Below are 27,959 nucleotides of genomic sequence, written 5' to 3' on the forward strand. Positions count from 1 at the left end.
CTACTTCTACTGCGAATCCAATTCTTTTCTATTGCTTTTCACAGAAGTCTACAAAGATGAAATATTAAGTTATAAGTGACATGAAGTGTTGCATTTAACACAGAAGTATTTGTTTTTTCTTCTGATAGAAAAGATTTGCCTTTTACTATTTTGGTCTTTTAACTTTTACTTCCAATCTCAAAAATATAAATAGTTATACAAATCTAGCTCTTGTCAAAATTATCTTTCGATGATGGCATGCAAATTGTGATCAAATAAGACCCCCAAAAGCCAAATAAGACATTTACCTCCTGTTCTTTACTGCAATACTGACTATTGAAAAGCAGATCTTTAGGACCTCTGCCCAATGTTCCGTAGATAGTAGTTTAATAAGGTATAGAATACACATCATACAGGGAATATGATACTTCTATACAAGGTGTTACAAAATGTTATTTCTCATATGGGTCATATTCTTTTCATGATGGGAACCTATGACTCCTGTAAACGACAGCACAACACTTTTGGGCAGGCATGGAGAGAATACATATTGAGCCTGTATCAAGAGAAGCCTTACAGAGACACATCTTAAGAACTAAAAATCAACGTTTGTGTGGGGGCAACTTTTCTCCTACTGTAACTGAATAAGAAAATTAAGAACATGGGAACATGAAAATATCATTTTCACTGTACTATATGCTTTGCTCTATTTCAAGTCCACTTGTAATAATTTCAAGTCCACTTGTGTAAGCCACAAGTACCAGGCACAGAAGTTTCAGGAAGAGCTTTAGTAATGCACGGGTCTCATGAAAGAAAGATTGTTACCATTTGCGTTGCCAAAATGGCATTTTAGTCAACAAAGCATTATCATTTAATTCCCAAATATATGTCATTTTTTGTGTATAGATTTCACTACCCAATATTCTATTTCAAATGGACTTAAATAGCAATGTAAACTGACCTGAGCATCTTCAAATGTGTATCTTCCAGGGTCCTTTACATTCTGCGTGGTTTTGTCATAACTTTTTGAATCTAGATTGATAGCGCTGGGTGCACCTGGAGCAAGAAATTCTTGCCAGATTTCTTGGACGCGAGCAGGAACTTCACGGATAGGCCTCTTCTTCAGGTCTTCTACTGCTAACCAGAACCTACGGCACAATATAGCATCTTGATTTCCAGTTCAGAGCAATCATTAATGAAGTGCTTGCACTCTCCTTTGCTTTTAAAAACATATATGAAGCAACTGAAAGCCATGTAAATCATATTAAAATAAGTAAAATCTGTGATTTTATGTTGGGATCAGCATTCTCATATACTGTCTCAGGTGATTGATCCACCTTAATAAGCAATTACTACAAGCCTTTTTATGAGATGGGTGGGAAATGCTTCATTTTTTTATGCATAGTAACTTGCTTACGGGAAGGTTTCCATTTACCTGGAATTAAACTGAAATTTCAGTTCACCTGAACCACGGGGGCTTATGTTGCTTATAAACCCATTGCTTTTTGACATTCCTTCAAAAAATAGTAACTTACCTTCTTGCTATCTACATGAATCTCTCGGAGTCCTGCTAAACTATAAACTTTGTAACTGTAATTTTGTGACTATTACTTCACAGATAATGTATAAACTGGAAAAAAACATTTGTTTTGCTTGCTATAATTTAATTTATCTCTCCAGCACTGCATTTCTATGCATATTTTTACTAAAATGCTGAAGTACCCATTCTCTCTTCTTTGCTGCTGCATAGCCATATATATATATATATATATACATAGACAGCATACAGTGCAGGCCAGTTCACTGTATTCTTAGTCTGGAGCAGGATCACTGAGGTCTTGAGCACTTTGCGATCACGGCTAGCTACCTATAAGCTTTGTTAGTCACTTTTTATTTGCTATTATGATTATTACTTCTTCTATTGGTGTTCAGAATCTCTCACTGCACAACACAGTTCTAAATTCAGTTAGGATCTCATGATTAGACATGGTGCAGACCACTTAGTTCTCCATCCCTCCCAAGAGCCTAACTAAAGTTTGACTTTGTTAAATATGTAATATGTACCATCACAACTTTTCATTATTGTTTTGACACAGCTCTACTATGAAACAGATAAGCTAAACCCTGTAATATGTTAACTGAAGTAAGTTGGATTTTACAAGGCTGACAAATAATTTGGGTGCACCTTTAACATGTAGTTCTACCCTGCTTACACTGTGAGATCAAACCGAGCTCTCTTAGCTTAGTTAAACAAGGATGGGATAGGGGATAGGAACAGTGGAACTGCACTCAGACCCCCAAGAAAGCAAAATGATGCCTCCATCCATCCAAATTCTACTATAGTCATTGCAAAAACTCTTAAGAGAGGATAGTATAGCATAGCAAAAAAACCCCAACACTTTACCGTATTCTTCCTATAAGACATTCTTCACTTGACATGATTTACCTTCCAGGAAGCAATTAGTCCTTCATAGTCCTGTCTTGAAATTCCTTTGTAGCAGAGACGGAATGAGCCTGTGCTCGTCACTTGCAAGCCATTATGGTCAGCTTCACTCTACTGGAATGATTATTTTAGGTATTTCTACACCCTTCAGTTTCTATAGTACCTAAGCACAACCATTCTGTCTATTGATCTCTTAAGATTCTCCAAAAGACAGAGAAGTAGTATTGTCCCAGTTTTGCAAATATATTAATAATGTAATAATGTACAGTGGTTTCTCCAAGGTCACAAAGGGAGCCTGTGCCAACAGAACATCAGTTTTAAAAGTGCTGGGTAGTGTCACTTGTCTCTATGAACTGCAATGTGAATTGAGAGTAGATCTGCACAGAGCCTGGGGATGTATCCTGAGAAGCTGATGGCACTGCAGTAAGGATAGAGGCCTCATAACTCAAGTTTAAAAACTGCACGGCTCACAAACTAATTCAGTTCAGTTTGTCAAATTTGGCCAACCTACTTCGGTTTCCTTAAGCTGCTTTTGATATTTGCATTTAAAAGTGTATATCCTGCAGCGCTAACCCCTTCAAATGCATCTTCTGGGACTGACTGATTACTCATGTGTATCAAAGTCAGGTAAGGAACAGAAAAATGAAAGGAAAGGATGTTCTTTGTAAACACACATTTTCTGTCACCCTGCAGATATCCTGAGGATCTAGCTCAAAGCCGTCACATTCTTGTTTGTTCCATTATATCACTGCCAATGCTTCTGGAAGTCACCACAAAGATGCCTTAGGATACTATTTTCTTTTGCAAGTAACCCCCTTCCATATAGTAGGCTATACTCAATTATGGGGAAAATAGATTGGAGATAGATACTTTGAGGAAATATTCAGCTTCCAGAATAGAATAGGCAGGTTGTGTAGAAACATCCTTACAGGCTGAACACCAGCTCTTTGATAGATTAATTTTATTTTACCTTTCTAATATTAACATTCAAAAACCCTGTTGAAAATGTGAGGTTCTAAATACAGAAACCTCTGTAAAAGTGGGAAGAAAATGCTGATTTCTGTGATGTGTTATGTCTAGGGTGCTTACTTCACAGTCAACACACATTTTAACATTTTAATCTACTTACTGATCTTTCAAGAAAAAATGCCTGCCCTCCTCCCACAGAGAGTTAAAGTCAAATATGCAAAGTTAGGAAATGCCAAAAATAAGGCTGCTACCTCTTGCATTCTCAAAAATAACTTTTCTGAATATCCCATGGGAACCAATAGCACAGATGAAGTCTGCAAGATCTCAGCATAGGACCTCAAGCCAGAAAAGCTCCCTGTCCCCTTTTACAGCTCTCTGCCTCGAGAGCTGTGCCCAGAGCAAGGGAAGACTGCAGCAAACAGCACGCAGTGTGCAACAGTAAATATGTGCAAGGGCAGGAGAAGGGAGAGGGAGAACCCGACCACATTTTCTGGACTACGATATACACAGACTTAATGCTACTTCGTGGAAGGGACTAGAGCTCAAACTCTCTGCCATTCGATAAAACATCCCATCTCCTGTTGGTGAAGCTTTGCTTTTGCCATGGAGACCTTCTCTGGAAGATGCTCAGTGCCCTTGGAACAGAGACTTGAGTAGCTGGGTGTAAACCTTACTGCTGCTTTCTGTCCCAGCATCTGGGCTGCCACATGCTGGGTCACATGCCAGATATATGGCTGAGAGTGTATACTGTATGATAGTCATACACCCAGCCACATGACATGGTAAGACACATGTTGTAAGATATTTGGGGATTACTTTCAAAGTGAGGGTGGCCTTGCTAGCTAAATAGCACAGCTGCAACATGGCTTCTGTCCCATTAACTGACCTAAATGTCCGATGAAGCCGTCAGCAGATCCCAGAAGAAGCTAATCAGTTAAATTCAGCACAGAGGAACTCAGAGCGAGGGAAAGGCTGCAGTGATTCTCCACAAAATGTGTGAGGTTTAGGCAGTGTGGAGAATTAATGTGAGCTTTGCACCCAGTGCATGTACACAACAGTTTGGAGGACAGACCTTTCAGCGTTTTCAGCAAAAGCAAACAGAAACCTTAACAAACTCCATGAAGAAAATCACCTAACATTTGTCTAGGGGCAGGAAAGACTAGTCTCTGTTTCCTGGAGTCCACCCTCTTGCCAAATACAAGTTCAAGCTTCAAGACATAGTAGTGCTGAAGGTCTTCAAGAAAATGAAAGAGAAAATCACTGAATCTTGCAACTAATTTCTTCTCATCTAATAGACATGAATGGCAACATTGCTGGGACTTGTAGTTTTAGCTTGAGTCTGAATGAGAACTAAAGCACAGGCAATTCTGGCCTTGAGGATTAAATTTTGGTCAAGTTATTTGCCCACAAAACAGGGTGTCATAATCAAGTGTGAAGGATAAATATTACCAGTGCCCATCCTGTGTGGGAGCGTGTCATTACCAACATTTCTGTTCAGACTTGCAGGACAGACATCAAGGACAGTTAATCGGTCTTCATACTTTGTAACATGCAGAACGCACTCTTCCACCACCAGTGCAGAGAGAAATGCCTTGCATTTACAGTCATCAAGAGTGGAGATCAGTAATAAAGAGCAAAAAAATGAAAGTGAAGCAGGCTGGATTAAAAGGAAAACAGAACCTCTTGCACCATTTTCCCTCTTCTCTAGTAAAAGCACTGTTATGCAGTTATTAAAAGAATAAGCAGAAACACTGGAGGAAGTTAAACACAAAATTAAGCACTATGACTGAAACAGTTTTTAGGGAACACTACAGATTTTTAGTAGTGTATATGTGGGGTTTTATTCATTTTTTCAACAGGAAATTATTGAAGTCTTTATCTCCAGTACAGAACATTTCTACAACTTAAATGGATGAATCCAAAATAAACACCTCACAAAATCTCAGTTTGCTGGAGGATGGTCAGAGAAAACATATCAAGAACAAATGGCTAAATCTAGCTGAGTTCTCAGTCCTTCTCTTCTTTTTCTGGACAACCAGAACTCAAAACCCCTTTTCCCTATTTACTCACACATTACAGAAGCTAGTAGGGCAGGAAGGAAGGGGCAAGGGGTCCACAAGCTTTTCCTTCTGTGCATCATGGAAGATGTCCAGTCACCACCTTCCCTTCCCTAATCTAGAGGCTTTTGCAGCCTTAGCACTGCCTTGGAGATCACACCTACTGCAATACTGCATAATGACTTGGACAGGCTTTCAGGTTGATCTGAAACCATCTAGATCTTTACAGGCTGCAATTCCTACAAAACAACCACTTGGGAGCAAACATACAGTCAGCGTATGCATATTATTTTTCTAAAGAATTCTGCTGTACTACAGACAAAGGAAGGATATGAAGAGGAATAGGGATTTTCTACAGAGGTGAAAGAAATTAGGTCTCCAGGTGCCACATTGCAATAAGATTCATTTCACTTTGAAAAGTCCTTTTTCAGTGCTTAGAAAGCCTTGTGACCAAGCTCAGTAGGACTGGATCATGCTCAAACTTAAGTCTTGTGAATTTTAAACAATGGCCACCATTTTTGTAGCAGGCAGTGGGAATTTTATAAATCTATTATCCAAATCATATGTTACTTTAGCTATTTGTTCTGTGTAGTGAGCAGCAAGCCAAGCGATCTTTCCAAAAAATCTGCATGGTAACAAGAGCTTACAAATCACAGCCTCCGTTAGGTGAATGCAGAATCCAGCTTGGGTGTTAGCAGACTGCAATCACACTGTAATGAAGCTACCACACTGACAGAACTGCTTAGACAGTTTTATTCCTTTGCTATGTTTTGCAACACCCCTTTAGAGAGTGAAATACTATTAATCCCAATTTACGAGCAAAGAAAAAAAATCAGAGAAAAAATACAGAGTAAAAAGGCGAAACCCGGTTGCATTCCTAATTGCACAGTTCTTGGTTTTAACTCTCGGCTCAAGTTTCTTCATCCCTGTTCTGCTTAAAACAGGACCTACATCCACCAAGAGTGAGATGCTCAGTCACCTTAGACAGTCTCGGTCCAGGTTGATGAAACACTAACACTGGGACTTTTAGCTACAAAAGATAATCTCATTTGAATAGGAATGGTGCATCTGGTAGAGTTATTTCACATTTTTAGTATTTCTTTCACCAAAGCAAGGTATAAGAATTCTAATCAACTAATACTGAATGTCTCTGCATTGTCTGCTCTCCCCTGCTGTATCCTGTGCACTGCACTTGGTAGCTAGAATCCAGGGTCCCAGCATCTATCCCACTGTAGGTTTGGTGGTGCTTGTTGTAAATTTTCTTAGTATTAGATCAGTAAATGAGCAAAAGCCAGCTACTGACTTACATTCGCTTTCTTGCAGTGGGAAGATGTGAATAGAAATAAATATTTTTCTCAAGGTGGCTTTCAAACACTACTACTACTAAAAAAAAAAAAAACACTCCAAAACCCCAAATTGCCACAGTGGGGTTAACAGGTGAGCAAAGGAACTGCTGGTCTTTTAAACTTAAGGCTTATTCACCAGTAAGGCTTCAAATCAGGAAGCTTTTCATTTCAGTTACTGAGATCTATAGCATTTTGACTCCCATATGCAATGAGTGTTACAAATTCATGCTTTCTATCCTGACTTTACTGTGTGAGCCTAATAGTGGATTGATTTCTTTACAGTTTGAGAATTCATAAACATAATTCTAAGCTTGTGAGACAGTTTTCCTTCAGTTAATCATCACAGAAAGCACCTTTTCAGTGCAAGTTTGATCCCCTGCCTGATCCTTCCCAGGGACAGCTTTTAAGCTCATAGTTGCCGTTGCTCAGATACTGTATTTTATAATGCCAATATAAGAATCTGGAAAGGGAGACAGAAAAGTAGATGGCATGTTAAGGAATCAGCTCTGAAAAAATTTCTCTAGGGAATTTTTCTGGATCAGTCACTTGCAGTTTGCCTGTGGTTAGTGTTGTAAATAGGATTAGAAGAAAGAGCTAGGGATTATGCGGGTAACAGTCTAGCTGGCCGAGAGACAAATTAATCATAGAAAAGCAGAGAAACTGCAGCACACACTGGGCTGGATAGGTTCGTATTTGAACAGCTGCTTTGCATAAGGAGTTACTAGGATGCTCTTTAAATAAAAAAAAGAAAAAACCCACACCTTTTCTTTTCTTGATATTATTCAGGTTTTAAAACCTGATTTTGCCACTATTTTTAATACAAGAAGTCTGTATCTGACACTAATGAACTTAGCAACATACACATACAGGTCAGGCCGTATTTACATGGGGGTAATGGCAAACAAATCGTTTGGAAAATATCATAAGGTCTAGAGTATGTAGCATACATCTATGATGCAAAGTTCAATGTTTGACTATGAACATGGTCAGAAACTTAAAGACCATCTTTAATTATTCTGCTGACAAACTTCAATTAGCAACAAGGAGGTCTGGGCAATTATTCAGCATTTATGAGTCAACACCACAAAATGCTAAATGCCTCTTTGAAAATGCTGTGTGGATGTAACTCTAGTATGAATGGCTATGCTGCACCACTTCAGAGTGAGAAGTGGCATAGATAAGAATGTAGTTTAGGATTTTTCTGACTTCTAGAATGTGTGCAAATGGGATTTTATATTCCTTATGCTAGCAGTGAATGGGAAATGATACAGATGACACCTGAAAATAAGGTTGAATAAAGAGAAAAATATGTTGTCTATGCTTTTGTACTATGTACAATTTGACTTATCTATAGAAAGGCTGTTGTTCCTAATCCCTCTGAAATAACTTCTGCTGAAATATGACTTCCTTAGAACAACAAAACATGCTGTTAACCAATGGATGGACTATCATTGTTTAAAATCCAGTAATTGCTCTCTCTCATGTAAAAATAAATCTGTACATATACTTTTTTTAAAAAAGAAAGCTTCATACCCTAGCAGTACCTTTCTATGTTGCAATTAGTGGCATTTGAGAGCTAGCTGTCATACTACTTCTGTTCTGTCAGATCCATGAGTACTAGAATGGTGGAGATTTTCAAAAGACCAATGACCCTCAGAAGCTTGACCAACACTGCAAGTCTGATGATTTTACTTTTAAATCCTTTATTTATTTTTTTAACAAATTCTCTTCCTTATTTTTTCTGTTCTCATAATATTGGACTTAATAAAAGATACTGAACAGGCTTTAAATAAGTCAATGTTTTAAACCTGTTTAATTAAATCAACTGAGAGAAAAGCTCTTGCATGGGTAGTTTGACCAGAAGTTGGATATGAATGGGAAAATATGCTTCATGTGAGTCTCTGCTAACTGTAATAATCTTGTCCATCAGCCTGAATGTGGGAGCAGGTGGCAACCTGCATGAATGGATTCTGAAAGGTAAGACACAGGAAAAATTTTGAAGGGGTCAAAAAATTGAAAAGAAATGTAGTAGACGGAAAAAAAAACCCACCAACGTATCTTATAGGCTATTAAAAAATAAAGTCCCTCTAGTTTACCTTAAATTTTCTGAACTGAATTCTGACTCCAGGAATTTGAGAAACTGCTCTCTTCCCACAGGGTCTTTCAAAGCTTCATCCATGCCAAACCCCCATCGTTTCACCCTCTGCTGTCCTGGCTCTTTGCTACAGAAATGAAAACAACAGAACCCACAATCAGCAATACTTCAGTATTATAATACTCCATGTTCATAATTTAGACTAAGCTCTAAAGTTCAGCTGCAGATTTCTCACCTCCCAGATTGCTCGTATCTGTGCAGTGTTCAGAGATGAGCAACCAGGCTGTTCTTGCACAGGGTAAATGTAATACATATGCATTTACACAGAAGAATAAGGAATTCCAAACTAGGAAATGTTACCAGATTTTAAAAGGTGTCTTTTTCACCCACATTGGAACCCTGGAAACTGGTTACTGTAATTTTTTATTTTTTTTTTACACAGGTTAATTAATCCATAGCTTTTCCCATCTTAAGAAACTCTAAAGTTTATTTTTTAGATATATATATAAATCTATTAAAAATTATATATTTTATAGATATAAAAGTCTATATAGAGAGGTGATAGGATATTGCATTGCCCTTCTGCCTCAGTATTTTCCTGCAATACCTCTGTCTGAAATATTCACATTTCAAGGAAAACCTTGAATAATACCCCCTTACCCCAAAAAAGAAGAAATAGAATTATATACCTTGCCTCCAGTTCCCAGAAAGTAGTGTCATCTGATATCCAAGGGTTTGAGGGATCAGGGGGCACAAGAAAGGGATCATATTCCAAATACTGCTCTGTATAAGCTAATAGACTAGGAAGACAAAACCATCAAATATTGTCATGTCAGGAGGGGGGGAAACCTGATCTGGTTACCCCAGTTAACAAGTTACCTTGCATCAACTGACCCATGGTAACCAGGTGTGCACACGCGCAGAAGGCAGCTAACGGGTTTGCTCAAGCCCTTTAAAAGGGGACCCCCGAAGAAAGAGGGATGGCTCAGGTCTTATCAAGAGCTAAAATAAAATAAACTACAAAGATCCCTAATACTACCACATAGCTTGTTTTAGGGCTCCTTTAGGCACTAATAAATTAAATCAAGCAACCTCTTCCACACACATTTGCTTTCATAAAGGAATGTTTTCTACCCCTATGGTTTTAATTATCAGTTCCTGTAAAATCTGTTCTAAAACACTGCATGATATTCAGGTCATATTTATTGGCCCTGCAGCTGCTAGGATTCCTTTTTTCCTCTTTTAAATACAGTTAATATTTTTATTATCTTATAATCAAAAGGCACTACTCCCACATTTATTGCTTTCAAAAAAACCCAAAGTTTTTTTTCAAATTCTCCAGTATTCATGGACTGATCTAACTCAGCTGAACACACTAAAAACTTTGCTTGTATTCTCCTAATTTACATCTCCCATGCCCTTTTTCCTGTTTTCCATTCCCTTTTGCCTCATAATTACTGAAAATTTATTGACAAGTGAAGAAAAATATTCTTTCTTTTCATTCCTATTTATCTTCCATCTGTATTCCATTTTTACTGTTCAGCAAACACAAACTCTTAACCTGTTCTCTTTGTAAATACATGTTTGTATGTGTGTGCATATGTACACATGTATAAGTAAAAACACATGCAGAAATGTATGAAAGGATGAAGAACCATTTGTATATGGATTAATTTCCTTTACCAAGCCCTATGCAGCTCAATTTTCCGCAGTCTACTATCTCTGCATTTGATGTGTAAAATCGAGCATTCCTTTTTTGTATGTCTTTTTTATCTAAGCTGTAGTTAGTCTTTCCGAAGGGATTTTTGTTTTGCTTTCTAGACCCTTCCTGACAAATTTTGGTCTCATTTGGAGAAAGATTCCTGCTAGTGTTACATCCTCTGACCTGAAGTAAGCTCAGACTCACCTTGTCCAAGCAGCGAACTCCTCACCCACCAGCTAGCTCTGCCGGTCAGGTCCCTGCTTTACCAGTGACTGCCCTTTTGAAAAAGCCAAACAGTAACCCCAGACCCATTTCCATTTGGCCTCCCTGCCAATGCAAGGTGAAACTTGTGCCCACTTGGTCACAGGCTCTTCCAGTGACTCTTGGCTTTTATATCAGAAATATATCACGGGATATCTGGGCCCCCTTTTATCAGTAAAAGATCCTAATACCTCCTACATAAAGTAAACTCTCATTAGTTATTTCTATGACACCTGAGCTCCCTTGTCTGTCTGTCTTTGAAGCTATTTCACACTGACATTTTCCCAATAGTTATCAGTCTAATTGAAAAAAAAAAGAAGATGTGACAATATACTTACCTCTCTGCAACTTTTGACATTTTTAATCTATGTCTGTCTAATTGCATTTGCCAGTGCTTAATCTGCAAGAAAGGAAGGCAAAGAGTTTTCTGAGTAATTCATACCTTGACTTTATTTCCATAGCTTTTTTTATTAGGGCTGTAATTTAACCTTAATTTATCCTAGGGCACAGAAGAGAAATATATCCGAGTTAAAACAACATTTCACCAATGTAGTTCTAAAATAAATGGAATTTTCCATTGAAGAGAAAAGATGTTACATGGACAAAAAAAGGACCCAATATAACATTTTCCCTACAGGATCATCAACAGAAACCCAATTAGCCTTTTTTTTTTATTTTTGAAGAGAACTACTAATTCTTCAGATGTTTATCTTCTCCCAATCCTAACAACTCAGGGGAGATTAATGAAGCATTACCAGTAGATAAATGTGTGAACCCCTATGCGCACACATGGAGAGGGAAGGATACCCTCAAACCTTAAATCAGTGTTGAAAGGAAGAGCAAACTGCCTACTGCTAAAGGGGCTAATGGGCTCAGCTATGCAAAGAGCCCACTAACTGGCCTGCTGCTAACTGCCTTCGACTGTTTAATGCAAGATACAACAAATGTCAGGTTGTGTCTGATTAGTATTAATAAAAATTACATACCTAAATCCATATATCCTGAAACAAGGAAAAGGTTTACTAAATGTTTGCTAGAACAGTTCTGAACAACTTCCCAGTCACTATAATTTTTATTATAATACCTACTTTCCTAAAAAGTTCATTTAGAAGAACATGTTTGTAGTTATTTTTCAAACCTCTTGGTGTAGTTCATCTTCCGTGGGCGGCTTAGTCTCTGGTACTGGTGTGTGGGTAGGGCTGTGACTTCGAATGTCATTTTGTAAGCCGTAGACAGACTACATAAAAAATACGGAACAATGATAGTTGCTTTCAGACAATGCTTTCTACGCATACCTGTAACTGTGATGTTTTAGTATAGTGCGCTCAATATGTTAGCCAAGAACATCTTTTCCTAAAGGTACTGCAAATAAGCCATGCACTCAGATAAAACTGTGTTTCTACACCATGGTGTAAAATAGAGTCCCAAACCCTCACAACTTTTTAATATCATAGAATACAGGATCTACATTTAAGTCTCTACACTAACAGCATAGTAAACATAGGGGGTGATGCTAAAAGGCAGCTATTACAATTCCAGTAAGTGGAGACAACTGGTAGGAAAAGAAGAAACAGAATCCTGAAATGTGGACTAACACAATGGAATACTTGGATGACTCCTAAATTTGCAATTGCTGCTTGGTAAATTACGCTAATCTGGACCTTTCACTTTATGGTAGATAAGCTACAACTTTCTCTAAATCTACTTTTCTTTTTCAAACATGTTTTTCCATGAGTTGACATGAAATATATATGTTGAAGTACTTTAAAGTTGCAGTCAATCTACATTACTATGATACAAAGGACGTGAAAGAAAATGTTGCTCCGATCCATCTATATATCCCTAGAGAATGTACATTATTCATGTCTGGATCCTAATTTAGATGAAGCCAATTTCCATTTAGGGCATAATTGTAAACTACAGACACTCTTCCATATAGAACGGTTGTTATAGTTTACACCGCAGCTTTAATTTATTTTTCCTTAATTACTGACAGAAACCTTTTAACATGCTTTATTCAAGCTACAAAATAGCATGAATAGAGCATGCAAAACCTATTTTTATTTTTATATTTTCTGTGTATTTCTCCAAGGCCTTTCTTATGTGATAACATGTACTTAGTATTGCAAAATTTGTAAGTACTAATTCATTTAAGAGCTTATGAAATAATCATGTACATTTACGCATTTGTTCTTTGCAGCCGTAAGAAGTTGTTTTAAGAAACTATAGAACTTCATGCTATAAATTACCTCCACCTTCTGCTTCTGATATAGTAACAGTACTTACCTTTCTTGTTTTATGTGGATTTCTCATTCTTGAAGATTTTTTTATATCCACTTCAGTAGTGTTTACACATCCAGGCTGTTAAAAGAAAGGAAAGCACAAGGATAAAATCTGCAAGGGAACTCCATAACATTTTCATTGAGGTGCTCCTTTTCAGTCTGTAAGGCTAAGAAAATAAATAACCAGAGGCATATAATAACTTGATGTCCATCTGCAATAGTCCCTAAAACCTAAACAAAATGTAGTCTAAGGGAACATCTCAAGTACCATTTTCTTTGGCTTATTGTAAGAGAGAATGTTCTGCTCGTCAGCCTTGTTTTCTGCACCCCATCGTGGCTTTTAGGACAAGTTTAATTGTTTATCTTTATGCTAAAAGTACTGAAAGCAATGTATAGAGAAGCAGAAAGCACCTAAATGCATATCATAAGACACCTGCAGCACAGACCAGGTACTAACTCGAATTGCTATTGGCAGTATTTGGGAATTTTGGACTGAGACACTGAAGACCATATGCTGAGAACTCATGACATCATGAATTTGAAATAAATTCTCAAGATAAGATAAACAAATCACATGTTTCTGCTTTGCTTTTGCCAAGGAAGCCATACAATGTGCATTCCAGCTATCTCTTTAAAAAGCATGGTTGACCTAACAATAAAAAATAAATAGAATAATGCAATATCCACTTGAGCTCTGAACCCCAGCTCCCTTCAGAAGCATTGGGTTTGGGTCACCTTTATAAAGATGATCTTTCTTAAAAAAAGATTAAAAAGAATGTGTGAAATGGGATTTATTTCTTCAGAAAAGAAAAGAAACAACAACTGCCACAGAACAGGTTTCAGCAACCTAACCAGAAGACGGGCAACCTGAACAGAATGGCTCTCAACACATCTGATTTGGCCTTCAAAGATTCATGCTCACAGCTCTGTAGCATCCCAAAGGACACAAGTCCTCTAGTTTCTCCCAATTCATCTTCTTTTGACACTTCCCTCTAAGTACAAGCTCTGCAGAAATCTGTTCTTTACCCATTGCTGTAGGAATGGGTAAGAATTGTTAGGAAACAACTAATAGTAAGTGTTATGCTCTCAGGTGAGGCATTTTTTTTTGGTTATTTTAGAGGGATTACATTTGCCATTGTCAGTTCCACTCTCTAGCAGGAGAGATTTTTAGGGAAAGTAGGTTGCCTTGTTTTGATGGGAGTAATTAGATGTAGAATTTACTTGCCAGACAACCAAGTTGACTTTATTATCACACTAATGATACAAGCTTTGTCTTCTTATCATAATGTAAAATGCTTGATGGGGCTGTAAATCTTCACAGACAAAAATTTTAAACATTTCCTACGTAGGCAGAGCCAAGAAATATTTCATTAAACAAGCCAATGGTACTTTGACTCTGGAAAATATTTTAAATAACAGACTCATTTTTTAAATTCAGTATGAGTTATTAAATCAATAAGTATTTATTTAAAAATAATACAATAATGTGCGTTTGACCATACTGCATTTGCAATATAAATATTTCCTTATCACTAAGAATATAAAAAGACACTTGGATAGTGTTCTCAAGACTGCACCTGAGATGCCTGTTGAGCTAAATTATGGAAGGTACACTTTGTGCTTGTGAACAAAAATGGTAGCTTTTCAACTCAAAATAACGTGTAACTCTCAAAGATAATGGCAGGTTGAGAAATACAAAATTCTGCACGATGGTCAATTTAAAGGCAGAAAGCACTGGGGCAGTACACAGATAGAAAGTTAAAAAAGAAACAATGCATCTACTTTAGGATTATGGCAGCAGCTGGCAGTGAAGAAGACATGGGCTTTTAACAATATCTACAGCCTTTGAACGCAACCATTTCAATAGCAGGCACACTTACATAAGGCACAAACTGTTATTTGTTCAGTTTTCAGTTGTGGTTTGTTAAAAGCATGTCCTAAAAATGGAGGGGGGGGGGGAAGTTAAAAAAAAAAGAGGAAAAAAAAAAAAAAAGGCATACACCTTATCCAAAACCTTTTATTTTCAAAGATTTCAAGTCTACCAGCAGTAAATTGGTATATACGGATTTTGTACCTTGCTCGGGTAACTTACATGCCAGAGCTGTGCAGAGTCACGTGAGGGACGTAACAAGAAATTCTGGGAGGTTTTTGGGAATGACTTAAACGTGAAGCTTTTATTGGTTGGAAAGAGACCCAGCCCAGTACTGACCTTGTATAGCATCTAGTGGGTCCTTATTGGCATTTGGCTGTTTAAAACCCCTCGGTGGCGTATTTCAGCAGGGGTGCTCACAAGAGGCTGTGAGGGCAGAAAGTGGGCCGAGGTGGGACTGAAGGGCAGGCGGCAGGAGAGGAGCAGCAGGAAGGTACAGGCAGGGGAGCATCAGGAAGCTTCAGTGCGAAAGGGAGGGCAGCTACAGAGTGTATCACTCCTCTGACAATCCGGGGTACCAATAGGAGTTTCAGACATGTACCACTACCACTCTACAATACTGTCCTCATAATTTGAATTAAATTATATCACTGGAAGTACCTAATGTAATCTGGGCCATGGTTCATGTTTTTGTCTCAACTGAACAATATTTATTAAAATGATACTTAACATGAGATGGGCTTTATTGTTTCTCTGGTGCTGCCAAACTTCATCTGTCAATTTTTAGGAATAATTATCAAACATCTTTTCAATTAAACACAAAAGCTTGCGTTACTTAAACATTTTGCTAAATTAACTCAGAGTCTTTGTGGGAAAACCTTTGCCGGACAACAATTCATTTTATTCATATGCCCCCATTAACATAATAAGTATGTGTTTAGATACAATTGCATCCAGCTGTGTTTTCTTTTTGTGTTGCTTTTTTAACTGGACTACCATAGTTCAAATAGCGAGATGCCTGTCAGAGTACTCTGCTGCAAGTAGTATATAATTTGCATACTAATACTGTAAATAGTTTTCAAACAGATTTCCTAGAAGACTTGAAACCTCTTCTATATGTGTAAATAAAATGTTTATTTCTTTCAAGACTAATATTCTGTATGAAAACGATTCCCCCTCCACATACACAGAGGAAAATCTTGTGACCTTGTTGAAATTATCATATAGCACGATCATAACCAGGGTAGAATTTAGGCCTCATGTGTTTTTAAATAGCTGGTTGGAAAACTGTCATATATTCAAAGGAAACTTAGTCTCTTTTCATCCATCTATTAGCATGCCCTTATCTCAAAGTACAAATGTCATTGCATTAATTTACAGCAACAGACATGTCAGTGCAGTCCTGATAAATGCACTGCTGAGATAAATGGATGCAGATAAATAATATAAACCACCACATATAGAAGATTTTTTTAATCCCTACTTCAATTATTAAATAATCACATTAGTCTGAATTCCAAGCAGCACAACTTTCTATTGATGCTGTCTAGGAGGCTGCATAATAGGATTCTGCCAAGAAACAGTGGGAGGAAGAAGCCTCCTCTGCAAAGAGAGGAGGTCCAAGAACTTACATGCTTAGATCTGGCTACAGACAACATTTGAACACAGCGACCACCTGAGAGTATGTTTAGTTAAAAGAAAATCTACTTGCTATTCACAATGCTTCCCTAATAACCGTGGCAACAGTGAATTAATTAATTAAGCCCTTGTAATAGTGCTAACAGTGAATTAATTTTATGATACCTGTAGCAACTCTTTGGAAGGAATCATTGTTTACATCAAATGGAATGCTTTAGCTGTGGTACATTTCCATCCAAATAGTGCAGAATACCTAATATTTGGTCTGCTGTACAAAGTGTCAGACTCCAAGGGCCCTCTTTATTGCCTGGCCACACAGCCAAAATTAATTGCTATCAACTCCTTTTTGTATAAAAATCTCTTTGCTATCATGTACTTGTAATTCTAGTTAAGTGTGAAATCCTCAACAGAAAGTACACAGTTTATAATGATGTCAGTTTTATAATAATGTCAGCACAGAGTTTTGGCTTTTTTTTTTCTTTCTTTCTTAAAGAATATGGCAATTTCCCAGTGAATCACCTTAAGCCAGAACAACCAGAAGTATTCTTGTACCTGAGACAAATACCCCCGTGTATGTGGGAGGGAATAAGCTCATGCATTGCAATAGGCTGGGAACTGTCTGTCTGTATTGCTGCTCGGTAGAAAATGATCTGAGGGAGAAGTTGAACATGAGTCAGCAGTCTGTCCTTGCAGCAATGCAGAAAAACCACATCCCCAGCTGCATTAGCAACAGCATTGCAAGCAGGCAAAGGAAAGTGTTTTTTTCTTTCTACTCTGCACCATGAGGGTACATCTGGAACACCAAGACTAGTTTTGGGCCACACAAACAACACAAGAAATACATTCCAAAAGGAGAAGTCCAGTGAACGAACACACTTTTTTCTGCTTGCAAAAGGGGAGAGTTAACTGTCCTCTTCTGCTGCCTAAAGAGACTTGCAGAGCTAGACCTGTTCCAGAGGTACACCATGAAAGGGCAGGAGGCAATAGCCAGAAATTGCAGTAGAGGAAATTTCAGTTTGCCGTAAAGAGATATTCTTCATAATAAAAGGGAAAGGTTGCTTAGGAGAGGCTGTGGAATCTCCATCCTTGGTGATTTTTCACACTTGTTTAACCAAGGGCCTGGATGATCTTATTTGACTCAGAAGTTAGCACTGCTTTGAGCAGGACCTCCAGAGGTCCCTCTCAGCCTACATTTCTGTGGTGCAGCCTGTGATCTTTACAAGCTGCAGGGACTGAAATTTCAAGAAGCCACTTTACAGAACATTCCAATCAAGCATTCACGGCAGTGTGAAATTCATCACCCTGCCTTCCCCTCCCCAGGACAGCAGAAAGGAAAGACAAGACGTATTCGCTACCTTACTGCTGCCTCTGTCCTCTGGCAGCCTGTGGTGTGTACTCAACCCATACAAACAAACCTGGTGACAATGTACAGTAATGTCATTTCACAGCCTCTTTAGCTAAAAACACATAGGTGCTATTTAAAATAATTACCTCACTTCAATACGCACACTTAGAAATTCAGGGTGCATTAAAGCAGTAAATATTTAGGCAGATTGATTCAAAATCTTACACAATTTCATTGCATTTCAGTGTCAATACACTGTGAAATAGATCTTTTTATTTGTTTTACAAGCCTGTGCTAACTTGTTACATTTAACTGCAAAAATACTAAATTTCAATTTCTCCAAGCTTTCAAAATTTAAATGCTATGAATTCAAATCATGGACATGGATACAAACATGACAGATCTTCACTTCTGCTTGGAAAAGATATAGTCACACAGACTTAAAGACGAGGCAGAGGCTGAAAGTTGTCTTTTACATTATTTACAATATCAGAATATTGCAAACATAGTAAGCTTAAAATTTGAAATTTCCTGAGTGTCAAATGTTAGTGTTGTCTTCTGCAACAATCTATTCTGCTATTTTTCTGTCATTTTTCCAGGAAAGAAGTCTTCTAACCCTCGACAGTCACTATTCATACCACTCACTTCTAAAGCAGGGAAAGGAACCTAATTAGACTGCAAGTGATAAGCAGAATACCAACGTTCATTTTAGTTTGTGGCTTTTATATTCTAGTTTATTTGTGTAGCTAGCTGAACTGCGTGTAGTTAAAAATCAAGGGGAGAATAAGGGCATGAAAGATTATAAAAAAGAAATGAGGCAACGAAAAAAATCCCAGTGGTACTCAGCTGAAAAAAAACAAAGGAGTTATTAGCTGGAGGAATACCCAGTTTGACTCTGGTTATGTGGGAAAGTTTATATTTTCTCATACAAAGCCTAGCATCAAAGGAGACATTAAAATCCTACATTGAGTAAGTTGTCAGTAATGGATAAAACTGAGGCTTTCAAAGAAAAACACCAGCTATATTTTCCTGCAATGCACCAGTTTTTCATTTCCCAGAGATGGAAGTTATTTGAGTGCACAGAACCCACTAAGGCTTGTAAGGAAAGGTTGAGGTTTAGGTACAGATAATTTGGGTATTTTTGTGTTTTACCTCATCTTACACACTTCAGGGTCAATGAGTAAAAAGGCTTTGCAGTGGAAGAGCTGCCCTATTAATGATTTTGCTGATGCAATGGACAGTCTCAGAGAAACATTTCAAATTGCTGAGTATAAATGGTCAGCTCTTTTAGCAGGATTTGGAAAACAAGGTGTTATCTTAAGGTCCAGTCAAAGGAGGGCTGCAGATTTCCAACCCTTTACAAATTTCAGTAAACTCTTTATTCCCTTGTTTGCCTGATAGGATTTGAAAGCTGTTTAAAATGGTGTTCACTTTATAACTATTAGATCAACCGACCTCAACTAAGTGATGAAAACATAAACCCAATAGCCATAGTTGCCAGAACCTGTAAACATGTAGGAATGTGTATTGGTACGGCTGCTGGAGGGGATCTCACCCCCTTCTGTTACACCACCTAAGGCAGTAAAGCCAAATCAGTGATTACAGGGACTGGGCTACAGGAACCAGTTCCTTTTGATTGGGAAAAAATATTGTTACTTACAACTGAAGCACTTAATCATGGGTTTAATTTACAATCAGCTAGGTGCAACTAATCTGACACACCATCAGGAATGTTATTAGCCTCTGCAAAAGTCTATGGCTTGATTACAATTTCCATTCGGTTCAACAGTTCTTTGAAAATAATTCTGAGAAATCAAGTGTGTAAGCACTGGGACTTTTTTTGACAACATCTCTAGTCACAAGATCATCAGTAAATTAGCAGATGTCTGAAGAAAGAGGAAAAATATTATGGTAAGTCAAATTATTAGGATACAAGTGATGGATTATTATTTTTTTTTTTAATATTGGAACTTATGCCCTATCACAAACATAGCATAATCCAGTAGTTACAAACTCTGAAGTAACTCGGGTGAGTAACCCTGCTGCAGGGTCTAGCTACTTAATGAATAGTCTTTGTACCACAGCTGAAATTGATAATGTCAGATCATTTATTTTCTTCCATATCTGTAGTGGCACTGTTAGTTTTACAAACATATCAAGACACTATCATGTAACTTTTCTCCTCTCTACTTGGATTTCCAAAAGTATGTCTGTGTGTCATAAACACTTCATTTATTTTATTTAATTTTTTTTCTAACAGTATCGTATTCCCAGCTTCTGCACACTTACATTTAGCACAACTATCTCTTTGGAAACATGCTTTTTTGATTCAGGTGTGTGACTGACATACAAGCACTGTGACTGTACTTTTGATACCTGCTGTTAAGTTACAGTGCCTTTACAGAGGTCCCACTCACATTACATTTCTAAAAAGAAGCAAAAACTGAAAGACAAATACTTGGATTACAGTCCATTATGGCCATAGTAACTTCATATATAAATTGTAATAAGGACATGTTTGATGATGACATTGTGCACAGCTTCTATCAAGTTTTCACCTCCCTAGAATTCCATACCAAACTTCTGTAAAATTAGCTCACAATTTTTCTAGTTTTTCCTATCAACTCTCTCTTCTGTTAGAAATTATCTCACCTGGGAAGTACAGCTATACCTTCCAATTAACACCTATAAATCGTATTTAATGATTAGGAAGCAAACCCCAAGATTGTTTTCAGTATAAATTCTGCAGCAGCACATTTCAGATTTCATTCCCAGATGCCTCATAAATTTGGCAGATAATCAGGGAAGAATTATTAAAATAGGCTTGTTCTACTAAAGCATTAGATAATTTCCCAATTTCTACAAATTTTTCATTATTTATCTCAAAAAAAAAAAAAAAGTGTGTTATGCTACTAAATACTATATTTATGGACCACATGATAGGGTAAATAATTACTATGTATGGATTCAGTGTGACACTGAAATAAGTGAATACAACTTGGAACTGGACTTGCATGGAATATCCTCAAATTTGGTTGTATTCCTTAATATGAATCTATTTTTTAAAAATTATATATCTGACAATATGCGTCAAATAGCTCTGAATATAGTGATCTACAGTCAAGTAGTATTATGGAAACAAATTGTACACAGCTTAACTGCTAAAACCTGTCTATATCAGCAGATAATGATGTACAACATATTGGCCTTTAATTAAGTAAATATAGCTTTTTATTTTTTCTTATTCACTCATTGAACTGCTATTTCAGGCCACAAAATGTCCAATATCAAATCTTATTGAACTGCTTCCTTCAAATGAAGGGATTGTCTTAATTGGTAAGAATTAATAAAAGCTTTGTAAGGATTAAGAGTTCTCTTCTGTTGAAGGTTTTAGTAGAGAATAATGTAGGCAGCATAGAATGAATTTAAATAGTCAATACATGTCCTCATTATCTAATTTCATTTTGACTTATTAAAGAACAGAGACAAATAATATAAAGTTTGAGACTTATTTCTTAAATAGAAATGAATGAACAATGAACCTGATTGTGTCATCCACTAGAAATATACTGATGCTGAAATAATGAATTCTTGATAAACTGCAGAGAAAGGCATAAGCACTTAAATATAAATTAAACCCACTATAGACAGCTCCATATGAAGGACAGAAAACTTGCCATTTGGACCAATTAGTAAAATCAATACGTGCTTTGTTCAAGGATTTATTTGGAAGATCACTGACTACTACCAAAATAGCAGTAGTTCCATTGTTATGCTGCAGTGTACTTAATCAAAACATCACAAGTTGTTCAATTAATGGATAAAAGTTTAACTATGATTTGTTTCTCTTGTTTGGACAAGACAAATGTGGTTCAAAGACCATCAGTCAAAGGAGAAACATTCAATCAATTAGTTTGATCAAGCTTTAATTACGTTTGCAGCATCGTAAACTTATTCCGCATGAAACTTACGATCACTTAAAATTTCAAAGACTTTCAGCATCCTTCCAAAAAAAAAGAACCTGCACTGTACCAGTTTATACCTATTTGTCTTCTAAAACCAAAGTTCAGATCTTTTCCCTGAGTAGTATCAGACACACAAAGAATTCCAGTGGCTGTGCAAACCAAGGACCTGCTTGGAACAGGATAAAAAGAGATACAGAGAGATTTTCAAGAAATGTAATACTAATAAATTAAACCATAAAATTAATCCATAGGAGACAGAGCATCTTGAATCTTTACAGGGATTCTCACATTCTCACATACTTGCTTGTTTAAGGACAGATTTAGTACAAAGCCGGACTTTCACCTTGAAAGGACTTTATCATATTGTGTTTTGGTTTTTTTTTTTAATCTTTTAGTGGTCTGTGTGTCAGAGAAACACATACTATGCCAAATGCATATGAAAAGATTATTGAAATCTAATTTTTGAGACAGGCCATATGAAAGCAAACTAGAAGCTTACTAAAGAGTATACTACCACATAGAAGTTATGTGCTTAATTCTTTTTGAAAGTTAATTTAATTTCTAATTACTCTTAATTTACAGTAGACTATTTTAGGTTTGTAGTGGCTGGTTTTCAGAACCAGAAATTATTGTACTGAAATTAGATTCATTGTATTTATTCAAACAGAATTTTAAATACTGCTGTATTAATGTGATTGTGTATGTGAAGATTCCCATCTTTGCAACACTGTTGCTTAAGGAAACATGTTAAATTTATCTGGTTTGTTGCCCCTATGCTAAATACTCAGAGATGTTATTGCTTCTTCAAATTTTTTCATCCCAAAAAGCAGGGAACTACTATTTCACAGATTCCATCCATAAGAATTTAGGTTTTTCACTTGAAAAGTAATGACAACAGGGAAGTCAAACCACACATCTCTGAAAATATTGATGGCAAATATAGGAGACGTTTAGAAATTGATTATCTGCTTTTGGACTTATATGAAGATCCTTGAAAGAACGTTTTGGATTAAAGCAGCAAATTTAATTCACAGAGAAACAAAAATCAAGGTAGAAACCTTGCACTTATTCAAAAAACTCCTTATCCTTACTACTTCAGCTTATTTTCCTAGTTGCTACTAGAACTAAAAACCATGATATTTCATTTTTCTGTGCCCTTCTACCAAGTCATCAGCTACTGTTCCACAACCTCTGACCCCTTCATAATCCTCAGTTTTAACCTGAGCACTTTGTTTGTTGCACTGTTGCAAGAAAGCTGTCTTCTTTTTCCCTATCTGTCCCACCCTTACTCAAGCATCAGACTAAATAAAAATGCTAAATAATGTGAGTAGGAATTCTTCCATCAAGGTCTTAGCAGGCTAGCTATAAGGTTTATAAATATCTGCCTCAAACAGATGCGAGCATGGATCATACACATAGTAACCATCTTTTGAAAATAAAACATTATACAAGGGTTTGTTTCATTACCAGAATTGAAATTATCTAAGACTCACAGTTGCTGCTTTGGCTGCATTCCCTGTCTACTGGAGGGGTAACTCCCTTGTAGGGATATACGGGGAAACAGGTGCAAAAAGAAGACATGAACATTGTATGTGGATATATCACCAGAGAAGTTGGATGGCATGATTCACATTCATTTCCTGGAGATGTTTAAAAACTTTCTGAAAATATTATGATAAAGTAGACAGAAGTGTTCTCTGGCTGAACAAGTGTCTGGCCCAGAAAAGTCTCGGATTTGTAGCACGCAAAGTGTGAAATGAAGGATTGCACCACCTTAGCCAAGTTAAATTCAGTCTTTTGCCGAGTCTTTGAGGCTGATCTTGAAGGACAGGATGGAAAAGTCATTAAAAACAAAAGCAATGAAGGAAAAGAAAAGAAAACCTAGAACAAATAACCACAAATATCTGTTACATGACCCTAGACACCCAGTAATATTACCTACTGGCTCAGATGCTGAGGGTCATGTTCAGACCACGTAAAATATAATTTTAAAATATAAACAGAGAAAATTATATTAATAGAGATAGAATCCAATTTTAAATAAAAAAACAACAAACTAAATAGAGAAAGAAGAAAAAGGTGTGGAATGAGTGACAAGTTTTTAAAATTTAAAGATTACTGTTTTCCTAGTTTGCTACTAGGAAACAATGGCACGAAACCCCCAAACTCAGAAATTGCACATATTTCTGAATTTTACATCATCAGTATATTATCTTAAACCCACATTTGACCTTAATGTTGCTGCTGTCCTTACAAGGCATACCCACCCTGGATACTTTGTCTTAATGTATTAAATCACACAAATACTGGGTTTCTTTTTCATAGAATCATTTAGGTTGGAAAAGACCTTTAAGATCATTGAGTCTACCCTTATCACCATGTGATATTCAGTTTTTTCACAGAGAAACAAGATGATCATCATCATTTAGCAAACCAGTAGTAGCAAAGGGAATAGAAGTCCTGCAGACTGGATTTACACAAGCTATGAATGGCACAATGGAAGAACTGGATAACACCTTGACTTATGCTCATGCTTTATTAATCACAGGGTACCTAAACCATAGCCACAGTTTAAATTTTGGAATGGGACACACACCAGTGTGGTTTTCTGGCACATCTTAGCTGTTGCGTATTTCCCATCTTCCTTTTAAAAACAATTGCACACAAGCCTGCTAGATATGACTGCAGTACAACCATCATTCTGACCGATGACAAAGGGCAGAAATTGGAGAAAATAAAACATTTTTTTTCCAACTTATAATAGTTAAGAAGTATACAGATGACTTTCAGGAGGAAAGGATACTTCCTCCATTATCATCTTACTTAATCTGAACCTCAACAAGTAGCCAACAGGCCTTTATTATGCATTTCATTTAAATTATATTAATGTGTATCTCAGGAAGAAAAGTAAATCTTTTGTACCTGCAAGTCATCAGCTGTCCTTGCTTGCTACCTAAAAGAGTTACTTCTACAGCAAGCCACAGCTACTCTGCTTCTGTTCTATTTGACGTGGATTTGAGAATGGTTTTACTGGTTTGGTATCTGTTTGTCTCCTTTTAACAAGTGTAAGTTTATGGGTTTTAAACAGAGATAATAATTCAGGAAAGCTATGAATTCTTTTATGAGGACTTTAATCAGGAGCATGACAATTCTTTTCAAATATGAGCAGCTTCTTAATTTCTTTTGCTTGGAACTGACTTCCTGAATTTAACTTGATTTGTAACTGCTTTTTCACTAACACCCTAATCCTCCTAACCAATTTTCACTCGGTTCCATAGTCTGTTATCAATAGAAGTTTCAAAATTATGGAAATGATACACTTCCTAGGCAGGCAGAAAGAAAAGGAAGACTTTTAAGATACGTTTGCTCTGCCATAAAAAAAGAGAAATGTGTCACTGTATGTGAATAATACTAATCTCAGACCTGTGTTAGGTACTGCCTCTACCTTAGAAATAATGGCATGGACTTTATCATAGATCTGCTGCTCAGGATCTCAAGGGATTTCATCCAGCTGTCCCTGCCACACATTTGCATGCTTTCGTTGTGACTGGTATCTGAACTGGTAAGATTTAAAGTTGTGCAGGAATGTCTCTGCAGGCTGCCATACCTAGAGTTGAAGCTCAGTCATGCTCTTTCTAGCCGTAAGCTAAGGTCTTTCTGCATAAAGCAGCAACTGGAAATCACAGAAATTACAGAGATTACATTCCACATTACACTAAAGCACACACCAAAATAAAAAATAAAATATGTAGTGAACCTGGAATTAAATAAATATTGGAATGGAAACTGATAAGTGAGCTATCTAAACTGTTCTCTTAACTGTCTCTCAAAAGAAGTGAAGAACAGGCGATAATTTGAAAAAAAAAATCCTCTCCAAATCTACTTTCTCTAGCTCATCTCCCAGCATCATCTCAGTCTGAAAACCTAGGAAAAATTCTGGGCACTAGCCAGCCAACCGATCAGAAGTAACAGCCTTGATAACTTCAAGCATTTGTCTGTCCCTCAGACTATGGCATCAGTCTTCTAGGGCCTCTGTAACCACCTGCAGATTGACTTTGACTTGGGACCCAAAGTTGCTTTTTGAGGCAAATGCATTTTATACATCAAACCTTGATCCATTTCCTTTAAACTTATCAGTCACAGTGACATATCTGATACCCAAATCATGCTCTTTTTCTGCAGCTACACTTTCCTGCTTTCACTGTCATATAGTTGTTCTTTTTTCACATCTCCCCCTCCTGTAGTGCACTGCTGCACTGTCCTTTTGACTGATGGCTTGCTTTCCTCTTCTATCCCTTTCATCAGCCTAAAGTATCTCTTTTTTTTGAAATAAAATGCAGATGTAACATTCATAGATTATATTCTATATGTAAAGGTTTGGTACCAGTACCGTAGTCAGGTAGGTAAGAAATAAAGCAATTACAGACCAGGACAGCTGCAAAAAAAACCCTGAAAAACACTTATTTACTCACCTAAACAAAAAGCCCCAAACAAATAATGACGTATTTGGTTCTCAAAATTCATTTTTAAAAGCCAAAAAATTAAACTGGTGTGAATTTTCTACAATATAGTCATCACGCCTCGCATCTGAATTTTTATCAAAAGATGAAAACGTGTAAATAAAAATAAGCATTAACCCCAGGTTCTTATCCAAACATTACTGAATTTTTCAAAATTAGACAGTTACAGCAACATTTCTGTGAGCTTTTGGTGGACTTTTGGGGGTCTTGAAAAGCCATTAGAAATTGCAATTAGCTCTAGCATCACCTTTCTCTTTTCAGTGTGTTCCTCTTCTGTTTTTTAATTCTTTTTCATAGAAGCTTCTGGCTTATACTGTGACAGTAAATTCAAAACAATGTTTTCAAAATTAGTATTTCACTAACTAGTGAGAGGAGCTGGTTAAGCAAAGTAGCAACCTCTCCATTCTTCTATTTATATCTCCTAAAGTCAGGAGCCTACATTGCTGACTGTAAGCCAGTCTTTTGCCTCTGTTATTTCCTAGGTATGTCTACAGCCAGATTAAAAACATCTGCTGGACCAGGCAGATTTACCCACAGTTCAGCCAAAGCTCTTAATCAGATTCAATTTCCTCTTGTTCTGGTCCCTTTGATTCTCTCTTTATTGTCTGCCTATATCTTAACTTGAAACTTCAACAATTCATCTTCTCTTCCAAACTGGAAATAGCATATCTTTCCCAGATTCAAAACCCTTAGATCCATTTCTGCAGTGAATATAAAAGCTGTCTGCACTTTCAAAGTTCTCATGAGTTCTCACAGAAACTTGCTGTGTCTATTCTATATGTATCTCCCATCAACATCAGATGGCCGATTGTATTCTGTCCTCCTTCCTTACTTTATGGCAGTGACGAAACAATAATGTCTTCTTGCATCTAATGCCTGTGGTTTGACTCTTTCACTTCAAAATATTTTCTCTACCTGATGTTCTAAATCTTACCTAAAAATCAATTTCTTCTACCACTTTTTCAATTCCACAGTCACAAATGCAAGCTGACCATGTCCAAGTTTATTATTTTTTATCTGAAATTTTCTCACTGTATTCACTTCTACTGGTATAATCACTAACTTCCCCAGAATTAGAATTAGTTCAGTCTCTTTTCCCAGTGTCACAGTGGAAGATATAGCCCAGGTTTGGTTTCATTGGTAATGGTACCAAACTCTGTACACAGAAAATGGAAGTTTAATTCTAAGTAAGGGAAACATATAATTCTGTAGCAAAGCATAAAAATGTGATTATTGAGTTCTTACAGTTTAACTGGAAGTCTTGTGTTGTTTGACATTCTTTCACAATGCTTGAGATCTCAAAGATAGTTGATTATCTACATTCTTTTTTTAAATTTTGTTTCAGATGGACTTTGACAAGGGACTCAGACAAATCTTTTTGACAGTGTATGACTCCCACAGCTCAAAGCTAACAATATTTAACTTTTATGTACATTAAAAATAGCTTGGAAATGTGACCAGAGTGAAGCTGAAAGCCTTAGAAAGCA

The 27,959-nt window shown here is 36.8% G+C and overlaps 1 protein-coding gene across 6 annotated transcripts in view; it reads right to left on the bottom strand.

Annotated features, from left to right (window-relative positions):
- RGS7 (regulator of G protein signaling 7) overlaps window positions 1–27,959 on the bottom strand; it is a 236,338-nt gene that overhangs the window by 14,472 nt on the left and 193,907 nt on the right. For all 6 annotated transcript variants that reach the window (XM_040599084.1, XM_040599088.1, XM_040599086.1 and 3 more), the window contains exons 10-15: window positions 13,139–13,213; window positions 11,991–12,089; window positions 11,191–11,252; window positions 9,579–9,689; window positions 8,891–9,016; window positions 941–1,127 (exon numbers count right to left, since the gene is read on the bottom strand). In XM_040599084.1, the coding sequence (XP_040455018.1) occupies window positions 941–1,127; window positions 8,891–9,016; window positions 9,579–9,689; window positions 11,191–11,252; window positions 11,991–12,089; window positions 13,139–13,213 (660 nt within the window). The remainder of the gene's footprint in view (window positions 1–940; window positions 1,128–8,890; window positions 9,017–9,578; window positions 9,690–11,190; window positions 11,253–11,990; window positions 12,090–13,138; window positions 13,214–27,959) is intronic.

The sequence above is a fragment of the Falco naumanni genome, chromosome 6 (genome assembly GCF_017639655.2).
Source record: "Falco naumanni isolate bFalNau1 chromosome 6, bFalNau1.pat, whole genome shotgun sequence".
Lineage (NCBI taxonomy): Eukaryota > Metazoa > Chordata > Aves > Falconiformes > Falconidae > Falco > Falco naumanni.